This window comes from Emys orbicularis, chromosome 2, assembly GCF_028017835.1.
Source record: "Emys orbicularis isolate rEmyOrb1 chromosome 2, rEmyOrb1.hap1, whole genome shotgun sequence".
NCBI lineage: Eukaryota > Metazoa > Chordata > Testudines > Emydidae > Emys > Emys orbicularis.
The window spans coordinates 66,893,163-66,912,249 of NC_088684.1; the positions used below are offsets into that span (position 1 = coordinate 66,893,163).

Sequence of the window (19,087 nt, forward strand, 5' to 3'; positions counted from 1 at the left end):
TGATAGACATTTATCTAACCTACTCTTAAATATCTCCAGAGATGGAGATTCCACAACCTCCCTAGGCAATTTATTCCAGTGTTTAACCACCTGACAGTTAGGAACTTTTTTCTAATGTCCAACCATAAACCTCCCTTGCTGCAGTTTAAGCCCATTGCTTCTTGTTCTATCCTTAGAGGCTAAGATGAACAAGTGTTCTTCCTCCTCCTTATGACACCCTTTTAGAAACCTGAATAGCTTGAATAGCTTCACCTTCTGAAGGCAAATGGAAAGGACACTTGCCTAAGAATACTACCAATTTGCTTGGAGCACCTGTGATAACGTACACTAATCAAACATAGTGCTCATTTTGAAATCTGCCTTATACGTCTCTCTTCGAAAACTTTTATTTCTTGATGGTGCTTGTCTGTATAGACCAGATATTAAAATGACTTCAAATTTGAACAGTAGATCTGAGTAATAATTTCTTTTACAATTATTGCACGTCATTTCTCTGTTAACAGTGTGCAAGTCTGCTGAGTGCCCTCAACTTCTATTGACTGTAGTATGAATCTATATGGTATTTAATTTTAACTCCTTTTTTTAATAGCTCAACCGGGCCTCTCACCTGGACAAGCTGGGAGATCAGGCTGCCATGGTAAATCCAATGACGTATTTTAAGGGCATGTTGTTGATGATGATGATGATGATGATCCGACTGCAATTAGGAACATAAAACATTTTAATCTTTTTTCTTAGATAACTGCTATATTGCAGTCACGTTTGGCTAGAACATCATTTGATAAAAACAGGTATGTTTCTAATTATTTTTTACTACAAAATTCATGCTTGTTTAGAGATTAACAAAAGCTAATTAGCTTGTTTAAAGTGTTTAGGAAAACCTTGTTTACCACAGCATGTGCATTTTAATTTAGAGGATCTTACTTCTCTTTGCATTATGACTCAGTATTGTAGCACCTTACATTTAGCATAGAGGGTGGAAAATTCTCTGCTATAAAGTTAAATTTGTTACCTTTTTATACATCTTCATACTGTTCTGAGTCCTTATACATGAGTTTCTGGTGGAAATATGGCATTTCTGAACGGACTGTGAAAAATGCAGCAGTGCGTGTGAAGCTGTCAATGCTTTAAAATGATGGCTGCTGCAGAATGTGATGGGGACTGTGTAACAACTTCTACTTTGGAGTAGCAGGGAAGATAGGGAGAGGACTGTGGTACATTTTTCAGATAACCTGTTTTAGGCATGCAATAAGATGCACATAGAAACATTTCTAGAGCAGTGTGTGACCATTTCAGTTAAGCAGGAACCAGTGAGAGATATATTGACTTCTGTGTTTTTTGTTTTTTGGGGTGTGTGTGTTTTTTTTTTTTTTTTTTTTTTTTTAACTTTTCTCAGATTTCAAAATGTTTCTGAAACCTTGCATATGGAATGTGAAGCAGAAATGGTGACACCACTGGTGACTAATCCGGGGCATGTATGCATCACTGATGCAAACCTGTATTTCCAGCCTCTTAATGGATATCCTGTAAGTAAGCAAAATTTCAAGTGTGATTTTTTTTTTTTTTTTCCCACCCTGCACATCTGTGTACCATATATAACTTCTTTTTTCTAGATGACTCCTCATAAGAAAATGCCTCCTCTTGGAACACATGCAATAAGCACCTACGTAGATGTAATTTGTTGTGCTGATTAAAGTAATAACCATTTAATTTTCCACAGTTTTCCTGTGTTGACTGTTCATATGTAATATTATACATATCACTTAAATTACTGGGACTGTTTCTTGATCTTGACTATTTCATTGAAATGAAAACATAGTTCTTACTTTTTGATTTGTCAGAGAGAGATTATTTTCATTGGATTACTGGCCTAATAGCAGTTATTCAATTGCATGGTAGACTTTCCTTGTCTGAATATTCCATGTAATTTACAATGTATAGGACCTTTATTCTGAAGTACTGTCCCTGCATACTGGAGATTTGAGTACATTCTGTGTCTAGTTAAAACTGAACAAGGTTAACTACATGTAGGGGGCTCTCCAGTTCCTGACCTACTAAACTTTTTTTTCCACGGGGGGAAGGTGGAGGGTGTTGTAGGTTAAACTGGTTGATCATTGCTGCTTCATTCATGGGACTGTTTTTTGTTTGTGCTGTCAAAGGGTTAAAATTATTCTAAAACAATTGTTTAAAAATCTGTTCCCGAACCTACTATAGATTACCACTCACTATGCGTTTGTAATGTCCTAAAGTCAGATCCGCTGCCACCTTGTGTTGTGTTAGGTGAAAGAAATGCTATTTTATGTTTGTCCATAAGGTGGTATCCATAGCTAGCAAATATTTTTCCCAGCATGCTTACTCTTCAAGGACCCTTTCCATATTCTGACAACTTCCTCATTTTTGCCTTCTACTGTTGTGTGACTAGGGTTGTTTGAGAAAATTTTAGAATGACCTATAAACAGTGGAGTTGCCACTAAAGTTGTCTCTCAATCTGGGAAGCTGCCAATAGCAAAATAATTATTTCTCCTACAAAATAACTATTTCTGTAGGAGAACAGGGGTAGTTTCTTCTCTAATGTGGTGGATAAATCTTGCCTCCAGGGCATTACATGCCTACAAACAAAAAAACCCCTTGTTTAATTTCCTTGAATGTTACTGATATCATATATAAGAATCTGTGGAGTATTAATGCTTTTGGGGTATGTTTTTATTTTTATTTTACAGAAACCTGTGGTTCACATAATGATGCACAATGTCCGTCGCATCTACAAAAGAAGACATGGTCTAATGCCATTGGTGAGCTGGGGTTGTTTACCTGTAGCTACATATATTGCTAATACCTTTCACACTTTCTCTGAATTTATCCAGTGGGAGAAAAAGTAACTCCTCTTGCTTTCTGAGATTAAGAATAGGACTGCAGTTTTCACCCACCATTTACGTTTTGTTAGCAAGATAGAAGTTATAGACTGAAAGGAACAGTGAACTGTCTGTATGAGGGGTGAGGGCCTCTTCCATAGGTACTTTTAAAAATTAATATTTCAGTTTGGTATTAGTGGAGACTAGTCCAGATCTTATGCTAAAAAGCTATTTAAAGGATTTTACTTAATTTGCTGATTATTCCGATGTGTGAATGAGATGGAAATTTTAGTACACTCTCCGGTTCTACTGACCTGTATTACAGTTCTTTCACAGTGAAATAACAGACCTACTTTCTTTTGTTTGCCGTAAAGTAATTTGGTTTATACATTGACTTCCGTGGCTTTACAGTGCCCAGATTTGGGGTATGTTGACATCCCTAATGATTTTTTTTTTAAATTCCATATTCTTTTGCAAAATGGCCAGGTTGGTAAATGTGAGTTCTAAAGATTATATATAATCTTGAAGTACAAGAAGGAAATTGTGTTAGGTTACATGACTGATGTGAGAGAGTGGCAAAGGGGCAGCACAACAATTCTGCACTGAGATCTTGGTTGTACACTTTCAGTGTTTTTGTTTGTTTTTAACATAATGTAAATGTAAACTCTAGGTGTAACACCATTTGAGGGGAGGGACCCAAAGGGGCTCACTTTGGCCTTGTTTCAGTCAATTACTATATATTTTATAAAGTTAAAATGTGTACTGTGTATTGTATATGAAATTGTTAGATTGTCTCGTTTGGATCAGTTGTGTACAGCCATAAATTTCCTTTCTCTGATTACAAGAAAGTGCATGTGTATATGGTTGAGGAGGGGAGGAATCTTTACAACAGGCAGCGTATTAGCCAATAGTTAGGCAAAACTGCTGACGAACTTCTTGTATGGGAACAGTCTTAAGTTTTGGATGTCGCTAACTGAATTTGTCTGTTAGTAACATGGGCAGTAGGGCTTGTCGCTGAATTTCTAGACTTAATTTTTCTCCTTTAATTTCAAAGGGTCTAGAAGTATTTTGCACAGAAAATGACCTGTGTTCTGACATCTACTTAAAATTCTACAACTCTCAAGATCGAGATGAGCTCTATTTCTATATTGCAACATATCTAGGTTTGAAACCATTTATTTATTAAATGTCCTACTTCGTTCCCTTGTGGGGAATATGCTGGGTTCTGTTGTCTTGATGTGTGGGAAGAGGTAGGTCACAATTGTGACGGGTGGGATCACAGAACCCCCCCTTGGGAGCTGCCACCTGATGTGCCAAGACTACTTCTGCCCTTGCCTTCCCTCTGCCAGCTCGGGACCCCAGCACCCCGTCTTGCTGAGCCAGATACTCCCATCTGCTCCAACACAGACCCAGGGTCTGAACCAAGTGCCCAAAAGCTGCAGACTTAACTGAAAACATCTTACAGAAGTGTGCTTGTCTCTAACACTCAGATGCCCAACTCCCAATTGGGTCTAAACCCAAATAAATCCATTTTACCCTGTATAAAGCTTATGCAGGGTAAACTCATAAATTGTTCGCCCTCTCTAACACTGATATAGAGAGATGCACAGCTGTTTGCCTCCCCAGGTATTAATACATACTCCGAGTTAATTAATAAGTAAAAAGTGATTTTATTAAATACAGACAGTAGGATTTAAGTGGTTCCGAGTAGTACTAGACAGAACAAAGTAAGTCACCAAGCAAAATAAAATAAAATGCGCAAATCTATGTCCAATCAAACTGAATACAGATGAGATCCTCACCAGTTCCAGAATGCTCCCTTTTACAGACTAATCTCCTTTTAGCCTGGGTCCAGCAATCACTCACACACCTTGTACACTATCTTTTGTTCCAGTTTCTTTCAAGTATCCTGTGGGGTGAAGAGGCTCTCTCTTTAGCCAGCTGAAGACAAAATGGAGGGGTTTCCCACAGGCTTAAATAGACTTTCTCTTGTGGGTGGAGACCCCCTCCTCACTCCTATGCAAAGTCCAGCTCCAAGATGGAGTTTAGGAGTCACCTGGGCAAGTCACATGTCCATGCATGACTCACAATTTTTACAGGTAGCCTCCATTGTTTACATGCTACCTTGAACGTCCTCAAGTAGACTTCTTATGTGGATTGGAACATTCCAAGATCCATTGTCCTTTAAGTGTTTCTTGATTAGGTACTTAATTTCTACATTCCTTTCTCCAGGAATTGACCAAATGCTCTACTAAGGTTATTTAGAAATCAAGCCAGTACACAGCCAACATTCATAACATTAATAACTGTGAATACAAAAATGTTACATGCATACAAATAGGATTAATACATTCAGTAGATCATAACCTTTACGGAGATATGTTACATGCTATATGTAGCATTAAAACACATTCTAAGCATATTTCCATAAAGCCTTATGGGAGGTACCGTCACAACAATTATGCATCTTTTTAATAGGTGGAAAGCTCCATTCCTCCGTAGACTTTTGGGCATATGGCAGTCTATTTAGAGGCCACCTGTACCCCCTATAATAGGGGTCGGCAACCTTTGGCATGCGTCCCATCAGGGTAATCTGCCGGCGGACCACGAGACATTTTGTTTACATTGATCGTCCGCAGGCACAGCCCCCCCACAGCTCCCAGTGGCCACGGTTTGCCGTTCCCGGCCAATGGGAGCTGCGGAAAGCGGTGGCCACCCATGCTGCTTCCCGCAGTTCCCATTGTCCAGGAACGGTGAACCGAGGCCACTGGGAGATGCCGGGGGCCGTGCCTGTGGACGGTCAACATAAACAAAATACCTTGTGGCCTGCCGGCAGATTACCCTGATGGGCTGCTTGCCGAAGGTTGCCGACCCATGTTCTATAAAAGTTACTGGGTAGCTGCAGGGGAAGGAGAATGAGAGGGTATGAAGAATATCCGGTTTCTACATATCCATGCTATAGGAGCATATATAGGTCCCCCTCTTCCCCTCGCTACAGGTTATCATGCTTGCACTGTAACTAGCTAAAGATTTTTTTAATTTTTGGTGGAGGTTGGCAGGGGGGTTGGTTTCTAGGAGCCACCCACAGACTTGCATCTAATCTTTGATAGTGTTAAAGGACCTGTCGTCTGCTACGCCACCATCCCCAAGTTGCCTGTATCAGCCTTTGTAACTGTGCTTTCTAGTTGCAGAAGATTGTATCTTCCACCTTGATTGTTGGCTTCTTTGTTTTTTTAAATAAGAGATGAATGCCAGTCATTCATCAGTAGGATTAAAACTACAGCATGTTCGTTACCAGACTGGGCCAGTGTTGTTAGGGGGAGTTCACTTTGTGACAACATGTATTTGTGAAATAGCTCTCAACAGTGCATCCTACTATCTCTTTAGCTTACGGACTCAATGAAGGTGTTAACAACAGAATTGTGTTAATGAATAACATAATTAATGTTCTGTGAATAATTTAATAAGAGGCTGGCATACAAATCCCAACCCCCTTAGTCTGTGATAAACCCAGTGTATGTCACAGAGGTGAGAGATAGCAGAATCTACTTAGATATGCTCAAATATAATCAAAGAAGCAGCCAACGTGGCAACAGTACCATATTCTGTGGTAATGGCTATGGAAATGGTCTGTCAGCACAGGCCATCTTTTCCTTTAAGAGTATGGCTTGCATATCCATACTTCCATTGGAACCGTATTATTTGGTTTTGGAGCTAATGGAGGGGAGGATCTCTGACAGACACTCCACTCCGTATTCCGCAGGCAAAGAGATCCTCCTGTAATAATTTCCTTTTTTCTGTGTGGTGTTGGTATTGCACCTTCATCCAATCTGTTTGTTAAACAGGACCTCATTCACAGAAAGGTGGGACCACGTTTCACTAACCGATGTTAAGCAGGCACCATTAGTTACTCCATAGCAAAACAAATTCCCTTCATGTAGTCTCATCCCTTAGTAAACCATGATCCAGAATCTTAAGGGTCTTCTCGCTGCTAAGAAGAAAATTCTTCAAATACTGTAGACGTCACGTTTCTCTTTACTTTCACAAATGTTTAGTCTTTTTCCCCTGTCCAGTCCATTGGACTCCTTAATGATTTTTATGCATTTTAAAGCTATGGATAGGTATGTTTTAATTAGATTGTTTAAACATTATACACATTTACAGTGTATAATGCAGTGAAATAATTCAAGGTGCTTTAAAGTTAAGTATCTTTTAGAATAGAGAAAGAAGTTTAATATTTTTTTTTTATTTTTATTTTTTAAGAAAATCATATTACAGAGCAGACGGCTGAGAGTTACATGTTGCAATGGCAGCGAGGTCATATTTCAAACTACCAGTACCTTCTTCATCTCAACAATCTGGCTGATCGGAGCTGCAATGATCTCTCCCAGTATCCTGTATTTCCTTGGATCATAGCAGATTATTCTAGTTCAGAATTAGGTAAACAACATATATAGGAGGAAAAATCATAGTCTGCACATGATGTACAAATCTGAAACTGCTGCTTTTACACTGCATAAAAATCATGCCACATCAACCTGAGGTTGGAGGGTAAGGAACAGGATGTTAATCAGTATGCTAATCCCAGCTCTATTGTGTCAAGCAAGTGACTGTGTCTGATTTCCCCATCTGTAAAATGGGGCTAATACTTGATGAGGTGTGAAGCTTAACTAATGTTTGTAAAAGCTTTTGAGGTGCTTGCTAAAAGGGCCACATTGTCTTCTTCCACAATATTTTTTATGAATGAGTCAACAATATCTGGTGGTCAATAATCTCAACAGCGTTTTGCATTTTCTTATAATCTATATGGAGCAATCATATGATAGTCTGGTATGAAACAGACTGATAAGGTACAGAAGAAATGTATGGACCAGGTGTTGCTAGACTGAGGCCATCACCATTTTCTGATAAACGCTTCCTAAAAAAGGGAGGTTCAAGGCAGGGTGCTAACTGTCAAGGTTAGTGCCTAAACTGGCTTCCTGAGTAAGGTTCTAATTGTAACATTTTGTGTTGCTGGTAGCTTGCCCTCTTCAAAGTTGTGAATGCCTTTGCCGTTAATGGGCCCAGTGTGACTTCGCTTGTGCTTCTCAGCTCCCACTCAGACACCTCCTATTCAGACAATGTTGTTGTGACACAATGAAGGTGTCAAGTTACTTAAGGGATGGTAGGGGGAAGATATGTCATTTATCTGTGCCTCAAGGCCACTGGGGTCCATATTAACAGATGGGAGAAGTTTGCCCAATCGTAGTGCTTTGGAACATATAATGTTAGCAAAATCCTACTCCAGAGCTAGCCTTTGTGTGCAACTTTTAAATAAGCTGAAAAACTAATGTTGGGAACAGGGTATAGTCACTTAGGGCAAGTCTACAGCACAAAATTAAGTCAACCTAAGTTATGTCTACATGCAGCCACTGCAGTAATTGAATAATTTTGCATATACACACTACACACCTTGTGTTGGTGGTGCATGTCCTCATCAGGAGCACTTGCACCGATTTAACTGTCAGTGTGGGACATTGTGGTACTACTTCTGAAAGGCATCAGCAATTGATGTAAGCAATGCACTGGCACTGGCGCCCTAACTACATCAAACTAAGCGCTACGCCTCTCGTGAAGGTGGAGTTAAGTCAGTGAGTTACATCGGTGGGAGCTACGTTTTAGTGTAAGCTGCCTTACGTTGACCTAACTCTATAGTGTAGGCCAGGCCTTAGTGTGAGAGCTTCTTGTGCCTGTAGGAAGAGGAGGAAAATGTTGTTTTAAAATATTGGTTTACAAGTGATTCCTATCAGTGGTAGCAATCCATACAGATTAATTTCTTTTCTCTTTTAGATTTGACAAAGCCTGAAACATTCCGGGATCTTAGTAAACCAGTTGGTGCTCTGAATAAAGAAAGGCTGGAAAGACTACTGGTATGTGGAGTTCAGGGTTTTTTTTGTTTTATAATTTGTGACCTACAAATCTTATTACTAAGAGGACTCCGTTTTCCATCTAGCATCTCTTGAGAGGATGAAATTCACACAGTACAAAAATAAAATAAATATGCTTGTATGACTTGTATTCAGATATTTCTAGGATTTTTCACTGTATTTCCTATGTTCTGCAATTCTTAAAACTGTTATTGAAACTTAGACTACAAACATCAGAAGCAAACTCTACCTGTATTAAGTTAGTGTGGTGTGGAATTCAATATATCCATAACTAATAGTGCAAACTTAAATATCTAAGAAGCACTGCATGTAAAATATGGAGAACAAACTTGTTAAATCTCATCATAAATATGAGGCTTTCTGCCTCTTTAAAATGAAGTCCACTGGGTAGTTAACTGTTGTGATTGCTTTTCCATGGATACTACGACGATTAGCTATATAAAACCCTATGATAGATGGATAGATTACGAAGCATAATGTAAAATAAGTGTGTGTGAATCAGTGAAATTATTTTTAAGAAGAACATAAGAATCTGTTTTAACGAACAATATAGTTACAAATTAAGGTAGAACGTAGGCACATGCTTCTAAAGCCATGTCTATATTTATGTCGGCAAAACATATGTTGTTCGGGGAGGTGAAAAAGCACCCCCTCGAGCGACATAAGTTTTGCTGGCGTAAGCGCTTGGTGCACAGCGCTGTGTCTCCTGCCAACATAGCTACTGCCGCTCGTTTAGATAGTTTTATTATGTCAACGGGAGGGCTCTCTCCTGTCAGCATAGAGTGGCTACATGAGCGATCTTACAGTTGCACAGCTGTATTAATACAGCTGTGCCACCGTAAGCTTCCTAGTATAGACATGGCCTAAGTCTCTAAGAAAAGGGGTTTAATGGGGAGGGGAAAGTGGGGGAATATTTAAAAAAAAAAAAAAAAAAAAAAAAAAATTAAAAAATCCACACATATGGCAAAAGACCAGGGTAAAAAGTGAATGATTAATACCTGAAATGGAGTACTGCCACCGTACTTCATATGCAGTTATAGACAATACCACGTAAGAAATTCCTTCCCATTCCACATCAGGCAGGAATTTTTTTTTCATGAGCAATCTAACATATAAATGCAGTGTTTGAAAGATCCCCATCTCTTCACTGGCATTAGACTTCATGATTGTAATTCTTAGACATAAAGCTGCAAAAACACTTTAGAGAATCCTAGTATATTCTTTTTAGGACCTGTCTTATTGGCAAATTGGCAGCATTAAGTTATCATAAAGGAACAATCATATGAAGAATATAAATATCCTTTAATAATTATCCCCATGCTGCTGAACTGCTTATCTCTTTAAGAAGCACTGGGACAGGAAATTCTTGCCAAATCAGTAGCATCTTTACTGGTGAAAAAGAGAGAAGGACTTTAAAGAAATAAAGATTCTTAATGCAAATTCTGATTTCCACCCCTACATTTCTTTGATTCTGTGCTCTGAATCAGTTGATTGCTTTATTTGTATTGGAATACATTCTAATTTCAAGAGGTATCTTGAATATATTAGTCTCTGCTAATAGATACCATTGAGTTGGAGTTTTATTTGGACATGCTGCCTTTCCATATGCAACACTTAAAAACCACTGTAGTGATACATGTTTGGAAACTTACATAGATTCTTGGTCTATGATTGTTATGGATGATTTAAAGAAGTGTAACCTTTAACTTATCCTAAGATGTGAAGAAGAGTTATAACACTGAATTTACAGACATGCTATAAACTTACAAAAATGCAAACTGCCAATGTACCTTGTTTTTTTCCACTTTTAGCCTGTTCTGCTCTTTTCAGCTTACGAGGAATGCATTTCAGATAGTGTGTGTATAATGGAATACAGGAATTCTTTACTGAGATTAAGTATCTGTAACTATACAATTTAAAAGCTTTGTATTGTGTTTTTATCTGAATGAGAAGAAGTGTTTAATCCTAGCTTACGTTTTTTGATAAACACGTGTGTGTTTAATACAGGGGAAAAAAATTCTACTCTAATTTTAAACAGTTTGTCTTTTTTTTTCAATATGTTGCAGACACGTTATCGGGAAATGCCAGAGCCTAAGTTTATGTATGGCAGCCACTACTCGTCTCCAGGTTATGTTCTGTTCTATCTTGTTAGAGTTGGTAAGATTGCTTTCATTGCAAGTCTTTTGAATATCTGGTGGGTTTGAAAATAAGCAGAATTTGGACAGATCTGACTTCCATTCTTATCTCCCCAGCACCAGAGTACATGCTTTGTTTACAAAATGGAAAGTTTGATCATGCTGACAGAACGTTCAACAGGTTGGTTTAATTTGAATTTAACAGATTTATTTTTCACTATATAATGGTTTCCTTTAAATTGCATGCGTATATGGGGCTTAAAGTACTTTCCTGACCAATATACCTTTGACTTGTATTATGTCTAGTATTGCAGAAACCTGGAAAAACTGTCTGGATGGTGCAACAGACTTCAAAGAGGTAAGTAGCCAGAAGCTACTTGAGGTCACATTACCTGACTGCTCTGTCCTCCTTTTTTCCATTTCAAAAATTTTAAATTTCTGTTGGTTGCTTCCTTATGGAGGTGAAGACTGCCTTGCTACGCTTGGTTTGAGCTTGGCACTGGAGATAGGTTTAAATTCCTTCTCTGAATGGTCACATGGCTTCTGGTGGGCTGCTTTTCCTTTTTTTTTTTTTTTTTTAAACAGTTCTATTTTGATCTGATCTTTAGTTGGAGATTTTAAGCGAAGATCATGAGATTATTCTACCAAGTTCCTTCCTTCGCTAAATATAATTGGGACTTGGCTTTTATAGTGCAACCCATTTTGAGGGTTTAGAATTATAGTACATCTTTTTTTTTTTCTTTTTTTTTCTATCTTCTGTTTTTAAGCATCACAGAAATATTGCATTTGAGGCATCTTAAAAGCCTTCTCATTGTTCTTAATGTCTTTTAAAAAACTAAAGGAGATCTGTCAGGTAGATGTTTGGAGCTGGTAAATTATGCTTCACTGGCATCAGAGAAGCTTGAATTGGGAAAGGAGGCTTTTCTTAACATTGCAGTCCAGTTTTCCACTGCAGAATTAGGAGTGGTTAATTATATCTGATCTTAGACAACTGGCTTACCTGATGAAATGCTTTAGAACCTTGGCCTGATATGTTTGTCAGAGTTCTATTTGCTATTTTCAGAACTTTAAAATTGAATCTATACAAGACTTAGCTTTTTATCTACCTTTAAAATGCTTTGGGGACTTTCCAGAATGTTGACAAGTTTGTAATACTGTAATGTTATAATATGCCATGTGTTTTTAGCAGTGTTGTTTCAGTATATGTATTGATGCATTTCATTTAAAATGATAAAAAATAAAGGAAATCCTGAAATTTTTTTCTTCCCTCCCTCTTCCATCCTCGCACTAGCTGATTCCAGAATTCTATGAAAATGATTCCAGTTTTCTAGTAAATAGTCTGAAGCTGGACCTGGGGAAAAGACAGGGAGGAAAGATGGTTGAACATGTAGAACTTCCTCCTTGGGCATCAGGTAATGACATTCTGAATGCATTTCCTAAACTCAATACTGCACACAGTTTACCTTCATTGCTTTCAGACTCTTGGAATCCTTTGTGTCTCCCACCTCCAAATTTTATTTTTCTCTTCTGTTCTATTTTGTGTTACAAAAACTTAAATAAAAATAAGTACAGGTATTGGGGAGGAATAATCTAAAGTGGCTATTAATGAATGAATATCATATTCTTATATGAATGTATAAATCAAATACTTTTTTCAAAATGTTACTAAATAGCTGAAGTAGTGTTATTTTAATAAATCTGGAAGGTTTCTCCGTGGAATGTCTGTGAGGGGTGAGAGAGAGGAGAGTTCATCCACATTTAACAGTAGTAGATTTCTGCACTGATTAAACTTTCTCTTGTTAGATCCTGATGACTTTCTTCAGAAGAGCCAAAATGCCTTAGAAAGCCAGTACGTGTCAGAACATCTCCATGAGTGGATTGACTTAATATTTGGCTACAAGCAGAAGGGAAGTGAAGCCATTGCAGCCCACAATGGTAAATTGTAAAATCCTCTAAAGAATCACTTTTTTGACATTCTAACTAAACTCGGATGGAAAATGTGACTAGCAAGGTTTCCATGCTGCCCTGCATTCTTTTGAACATGCATCAAGCCTGTGTTTGATCCTTCAGTACTTGAGAAAATTGCCAGTCCTTTTCCACTGGAAATAGTGACTCATCTTCTAAAACGTATTCCCTTTCTTGTAATGTCTGTCTTCCCGGAATACAGTATATAAATGAGAAATGTTTGATTATGTATTGTGTGTAGATGTTGCACTTAGGGTTACCAGACAGCAAGTGTGAAAAATCGGGACGGGGGTGGGGGTAATAGAGGCCTATATAAGACAAAACCCCAAATATCGGGACTGTCCCTATAAAATCGGGACATCTGGTCACCCTTGTTGCACTTAAAATGACAGTCAAGGGAGACCGACAATATTTTTGTCTGATATTTACTCAAGTCAATGATAATGGCAATTTGGTGCTGAAATAGTCTCTTGTGTATTTCACATTTCTGCCCAGAAATTGCAGCATGAAACTTCAGGTTCATGTGGGTAACATTCTTTTCCAAGAAGAAAGTGAGAGGGAAGGGAAAGGATAAATAGGTCGCTGGGCTTCTCCCTGTGTGCCACTCTAGCGACAGTAACTCTTTGACTCACTTATGTTTCCTTCTTTTAATTTTTTTGTGATCTTTATTTTGAGAGTCTTATTGCTCTGTCTTTGCTATAATTAGCCCGGAATATTAAGACATTGTAAATCATTAAAGAAAAGTAATACATTATTTTCTGAGTGACTGAAAACTGTTTGCAGCATCAAAAGCAGTTCGTTCATGATGAAGTTCTCTGCATTAAACTACTGAAAGTCTGCTACATCAGAAATCTGATATCTAGTTTAGTTGTTTTTTTAATGCATTAACTAACTTCTCAGTGAGGAAACACAACATTTTGCCAAACCAAGTGGGTTTCAGAAGGGGGGGGGGGAGTGGATAAAACACCTTTATCTGTTCTAAGCATCTTCCCCCAGACACACATTCTTGAGTTTCCTTTATAACCACCTCTAAGCCAAACAACCATGTAGTCAGTTCTTGTTAGTCTTGTTACATAGCTTTAATTTAGATGTAGCTGAATGTGAGGCACATGTAGCTTAGTTGTACTAAGCTAAGTTTTATGTCTCTGAATTACATTCAATGTTTATCTTCCTGGGGAGCAAGAGATTGAGATCTGAAATCCATCCTAGACCTATTAGCAAGTTAGTACTGCAGAGATCTAATGAAGTAATATTTGGGGGGGTTAATCACAGTTTACAAAATTCTCACTTTCTTACAAATAGGGGATTAGTCCACTGTGATGATGGGCTCTTATAATGTTGTAATAAGATCACTGTTGTGTATCCAGTTACTGAGAGTCTTTGAAATCACAGAAAACGTGCTAGGGAAATGCATAGAGTCAGGAAAAGTGGTATCTGAAACTGTTTTTTCCTCTTTGGCCTAGCTCATACTTTTCTATGCATAGATTCATAGATTCTAGGACTGGAAGGGACCTCGAGAGGTCATCGAGTCCAGTCCCCTGCCTGCATGGCAGGACCAAATACTGTCTAGATCATCCCTGATAGACATTTATCTAACCTACTCTTAAATATCTCCAGAGATGGAGATTCCACAACCTCCCTAGGCAATTTATTCCAGTGTTTAACCACCCTGACAGTTAGGAACTTTTTCCTAATGTCCAACCTAGACCTCCCTTGCTGCAGTTTAAGCCCATTGCTTCTTGTTCTATCCTTAGAGGCTAAGGTGAACAAGTTTTCTCCCTCCTCCTTATGACACCCTTTTAGATACCTGAAAACTGCTATCATGTCCCCTCTCAGTCTTCTCTTTTCCAAACTAAACAAACCCAGTTCTTTCAGCCTTCCTTCATAGGTCATGTTCTCAAGACCTTTAATCATTCTTGTTGCTCTTCTCTGGACCCTTTCCAATTTCTCCATATCTTTCTTGAAATGCGGTGCCCAAAACTGGACACAATACTCCAGCTGAGGCCTAACCAGAGCAGAGTAGAGCGGAAGAATGACTTCTCGTGTCTTGCTCACAACACACCTGTTAATACATCCCAGAATCATGTTTGCTTTTTTTGCAACAGCATCACACTGTTGACTAATATTTAGCTTGTGGTCCACTATAACCCCTAGATCCCTTTCTGCCGTACTCCTTCCTAGACAGTCTCTTCCCATTCTGTATGTGTGAAACTGATTTTTTCTTCCTAAGTGGAGCACTTTGCATTTGTCTTTGTTAAACTTCATCCTGTTTAACTCAGACCATTTCTCCAATTTGTCCAGATCATTTTGAATTATGACTCTGTCCTCCAAAGCAGTTGCAATCCCTCCCAGTTTGGTATCATCCGCAAACTTAATAAGCGTACTTTCTATGCCAATATCTAAGTCATTAATGAAGATATTGAACAGAGCCGGTCCCAAAACAGACCCCTGCGGAACCCCACTCGTTATGCCTTTCCAGCAGGATTGGGAACCATTAATAACAACTCTATGAGTACGGTTATCCAGCCAGTTATGCACCCACCTTATAGTAGCCCCATCTAAATTGTATTTGCCTAGTTTATCGATAAGAATATCATGCGAGACCGTATCAAATGCCTTACTAAAGTCTAGGTATACCACATCCACAGCTTCTCCCTTATCCACAAGACTCGTTATCCTATCGAAGAAAGCTATCAGAAAGCTGGTTTGACATGATTTGTTCTTTACAAATCCATGCTGGCTGTTCCCTATCACCTTACCACCTTCCAAGTGTTTGCAGATGATTTCCTTAATTACTTGCTCCATTATCTTCCCTGGCACAGAAGTTAAACTAACTGGTCTGTAGTTTCCTGGGTTGTTTTTATTTCCCTTTTTATAGATGGGCACTATATTTGCCCTTTTCCAGTCTTCTGGAATCTCTCCCGTCTCCCATGATTTTCCAAAGATAATAGCTAGAGGCTCAGATACCTCCTCTATTAGCTCCTTGAGTATTCTAGGATGCATTTCATCAGGCCCTGGTGACTTGCAGGCATCTAATTTTTCTAAGTGATTTTTAACTTGTTCTTTTTTTATTGTATCTGCTAAACCTACCCCCTTCCCATTAGCATTCACTATGTTAGGCATTCCTTCAGACTTCTCGGTGAAGACCGAAACAAAGAAGTCATTAAGCATCTCTGCCATTTCCAAGTTTCCTGTTACTGTTTCTCCCTCTTCACTAAGCAGTGGGCCTACCCTGTCTTTGGTCTTCCTCTTGCTTCTAATGTATTGATAAAAAGTCTTCTTGTTTCCCTTTATTCCCGTAGCTAGTTTGAGCTCATTTTGTGCCTTTGCCTTTCTAATTTTGCCCCTGCATTCCTGTGTTGTTTGCCTATGCATCAAATGGCTTGAAACAAACTATAACTTGCAGTAGGTGTGAGGTGGGTGGAATTGCATAGATGTGTAGCACAGTTAAATATTCATGTAGTTTACAGTTGGTGTGTGAGTTGAAAAAAAATAAGCCATGTTTATCTACATTGTGCAAATGGCTCTCTTTCCCTCTTCTTTCAGTGTTTCATCCATTAACTTACGAAGGTGGAGTGGATTTGAACAGGTAATTAAATGCTTATAAGCAATGTTTGGTAGAGGCACATAATAAATTTCTCTTTATCCCATAAAGTTCCCTGTTAACTATCTAAGTGCTCCCAACAATTGAGAGAACCATTCTGTTTTGGATTCCAAAAGACAGTGTCCACCAATCTTACCATTGTAACAAAGATTGAATTGAAGGATTATGCTCTCAAATGTCTGTGCAGTCTGAGATTTCAGTTACACTGATACAAATTGCTATATTTGCAGGGTAGCATGCATGCAATTATTGCTGTTGTACACACAATCATGGTTATGTGCTTGCATGCAATTGTCCAGTCAACTGTGTAATAGGTCAGTTGTGTATGCCTTTACTGTGACTATATTTTACAGCAATAACTGCACACATGTGCCTACATTTTCAGAAACAATCTTTCTGTCTTAAAATATTTCACTGAACACTTTGCTTTTCTTAAGTATTATGGACCCCAATGAGAAAGTAGCTCTGTTGACACAAATCTTGGAGTTTGGACAGACACCGAAACAGTTGTTTACAACTCCTCATCCCCGGAGGATAATACCGAAGTTCAAAAGTTTGTCTCGAACATCCAGTCACAATGTTTCCATAGCTGAATCTCCAGGTAAACGTATAAAAGAATCGTAGTTATTGTTTGTATTGCTATCTGATAACATAGCTGACTTGAACTTATTTCTGGGAGGGCTGTATCTTTTGTTTCAGAGGATCATATGTTATATAACTTGGTTGGCTGCTTCCCTTGTAAATCATGGAGAAATAACTACAGGAACCGAAGGCTCTGACAGAAAACAGACTTTTGCCTGGCAACTCTCTCTTTATTTTGTTTTAAACAACCAAAAATGGAAGCATTGTCTTGTTGAGCTCTGATTATTCAGTTTGCCTCTTAAAATTGTTTCAAGGGTTTAAATGAACATCAGATATCATTTCTATCATCGATATACAGGCCTATAAATATACAACAAGTCAATAACTCCTGCAGTTAATATGCAAATTACAGCACTCAGTTTTTCTATTCTATGTGGTGTTGACTTTACCAAAAAAAAAAAAATGTGAATTCTGTGACCTGTGAAGTACCCGATTGACAGCAGCGGCAATCAGATTAGTCTGTCCACAGCATACGTACAGGATGCGCACTGGCAGTGCAAGTTCCACACAGTGTCCCACTAATGTACTTTTAACCCTGTCCTGGAAGGATCACCTCTAGGGTGAGAGGGTAATTCAGTTCCTATGTCCACTTAATAATTTACCCACCACTGAAATGGCCAGCAAGGGTGCCAGTCAAGTTGGTGGCTCTTGTGATGTGGACAGTGGTCTACTTAGAATTGGACTGAAACATCAGAGCATGTATGTGCTTAAATCAGTCTCTGTACCAGATGACTGTAGGGTAGCTAATGTAGCGCTGATTTTTAAAAAAGGCTCCAAAGGGGATCCTGGCAATTACAGGCTGGCAAGCCTAACTTCAGTACCAGGCCAACTGGTTGATAATTCTGCTTGTTACTAGAGTTTCAGACATGTAGATAAACGCGGTATGTTGGGGAAGAGTCAACGTAGCTTTTGTAAAGGGAAATAACACCTCAGCAATCTATTAGAATTCTTTGAGGGGGTCAACAAGCATGTGGGCAAGTTATTACAGTATACTTGGACTTTCAGAAAGTCTTTGACAAGGTCCCACTCCAAAGGCTCTTAAACAAAGTAAACACTCATGGGTTAAGAGAAAAGCTCCACTCATGAATGAGTAACTGCTTAAAAGATAGGAAACAAAGGGTAGGAATTAATTGTCAGTTTTAACAACGGAGAGAGGTAAATAGTGGGGTCCTCCAGGGATCTGTACCAGGACCAGTGCTGCTCAACATAAATGGGGGGTGAACAGTGAGGTGGCAAAATTTGCTGACGATACAAAATTAATCACAATAGTTAAGTCCAAAGCTGACTGCACAAAGTTACGTGGAGAATCTCACAGAACTCTGTGACTGGCCACAAAATGACTGACAAAATTCAATGTAATGCACATTGGAAAAAATATTCCCAACTATACATACAAATGATGAAGTCTAAATTATGAAGTCCAAGAGATCTTGGAGTCGTGGATAGTTTTCTGAAAACATCCATTCAATGTGCAGCAACAGTCAAAAAAGCTAACAATGTTAAGAACCATTATATTAGGAAAGAACCATTAGGAAAGGGTTAGTTAGATAATAAAACAAAAGATATGATAATGATAATGCCACTATATAAACCCATGGTATGCCTGTTTTTATCAGAACCTGAAAAAATAGTAACCAGTCTGTTTTTTCTAGGCAGTTTCAGGACATAAATCACTAGGGACACAGCTCATCTATCTGATAAATGATTGGTACACACAAGAGCGCTTTCACTCAAAAATCCTTGTTTTTATTGAGTCCAAAGCACACAACTAAAATAACAATAGTCTTGAGCACCCCAGATATAGTTACCCAAAGTCTGAGATGGTGTCAAGTGGTCAGCAGTACATTTCCAGTGGCCAGCCTTTCTTCTAGCTGCGGTGGAGTTGGATGGCAGTCTCTTAGCTCATCAAAATCCTCTCCAAAACTTCTCCAAATTGCACACTCTAACTAATCTCTTTTATAG

General features: G+C 38.5%; 1 protein-coding gene across 1 annotated transcript in view; it reads left to right on the forward strand.

Annotated features, from left to right (window-relative positions):
• Nucleotides 1–593: 593 nt before the first annotated feature.
• Nucleotides 594–19,087, forward strand: part of NSMAF (neutral sphingomyelinase activation associated factor) — a 37,093-nt gene continuing 18,599 nt past the window's right edge. Inside the window, exons 1-14 of the mRNA XM_065397786.1 lie at nt 594–637; nt 739–791; nt 1,397–1,526; nt 2,721–2,792; nt 3,907–4,015; nt 7,116–7,292; nt 8,682–8,761; nt 10,846–10,936; nt 11,032–11,095; nt 11,221–11,272; nt 12,206–12,326; nt 12,718–12,849; nt 16,426–16,468; nt 16,921–17,090. Coding sequence (XP_065253858.1) covers nt 635–637; nt 739–791; nt 1,397–1,526; nt 2,721–2,792; nt 3,907–4,015; nt 7,116–7,292; nt 8,682–8,761; nt 10,846–10,936; nt 11,032–11,095; nt 11,221–11,272; nt 12,206–12,326; nt 12,718–12,849; nt 16,426–16,468; nt 16,921–17,090 — 1,297 coding nt within the window. The 5' untranslated portion in view covers nt 594–634. The remainder of the gene's footprint in view (nt 638–738; nt 792–1,396; nt 1,527–2,720; nt 2,793–3,906; nt 4,016–7,115; nt 7,293–8,681; nt 8,762–10,845; nt 10,937–11,031; nt 11,096–11,220; nt 11,273–12,205; nt 12,327–12,717; nt 12,850–16,425; nt 16,469–16,920; nt 17,091–19,087) is intronic.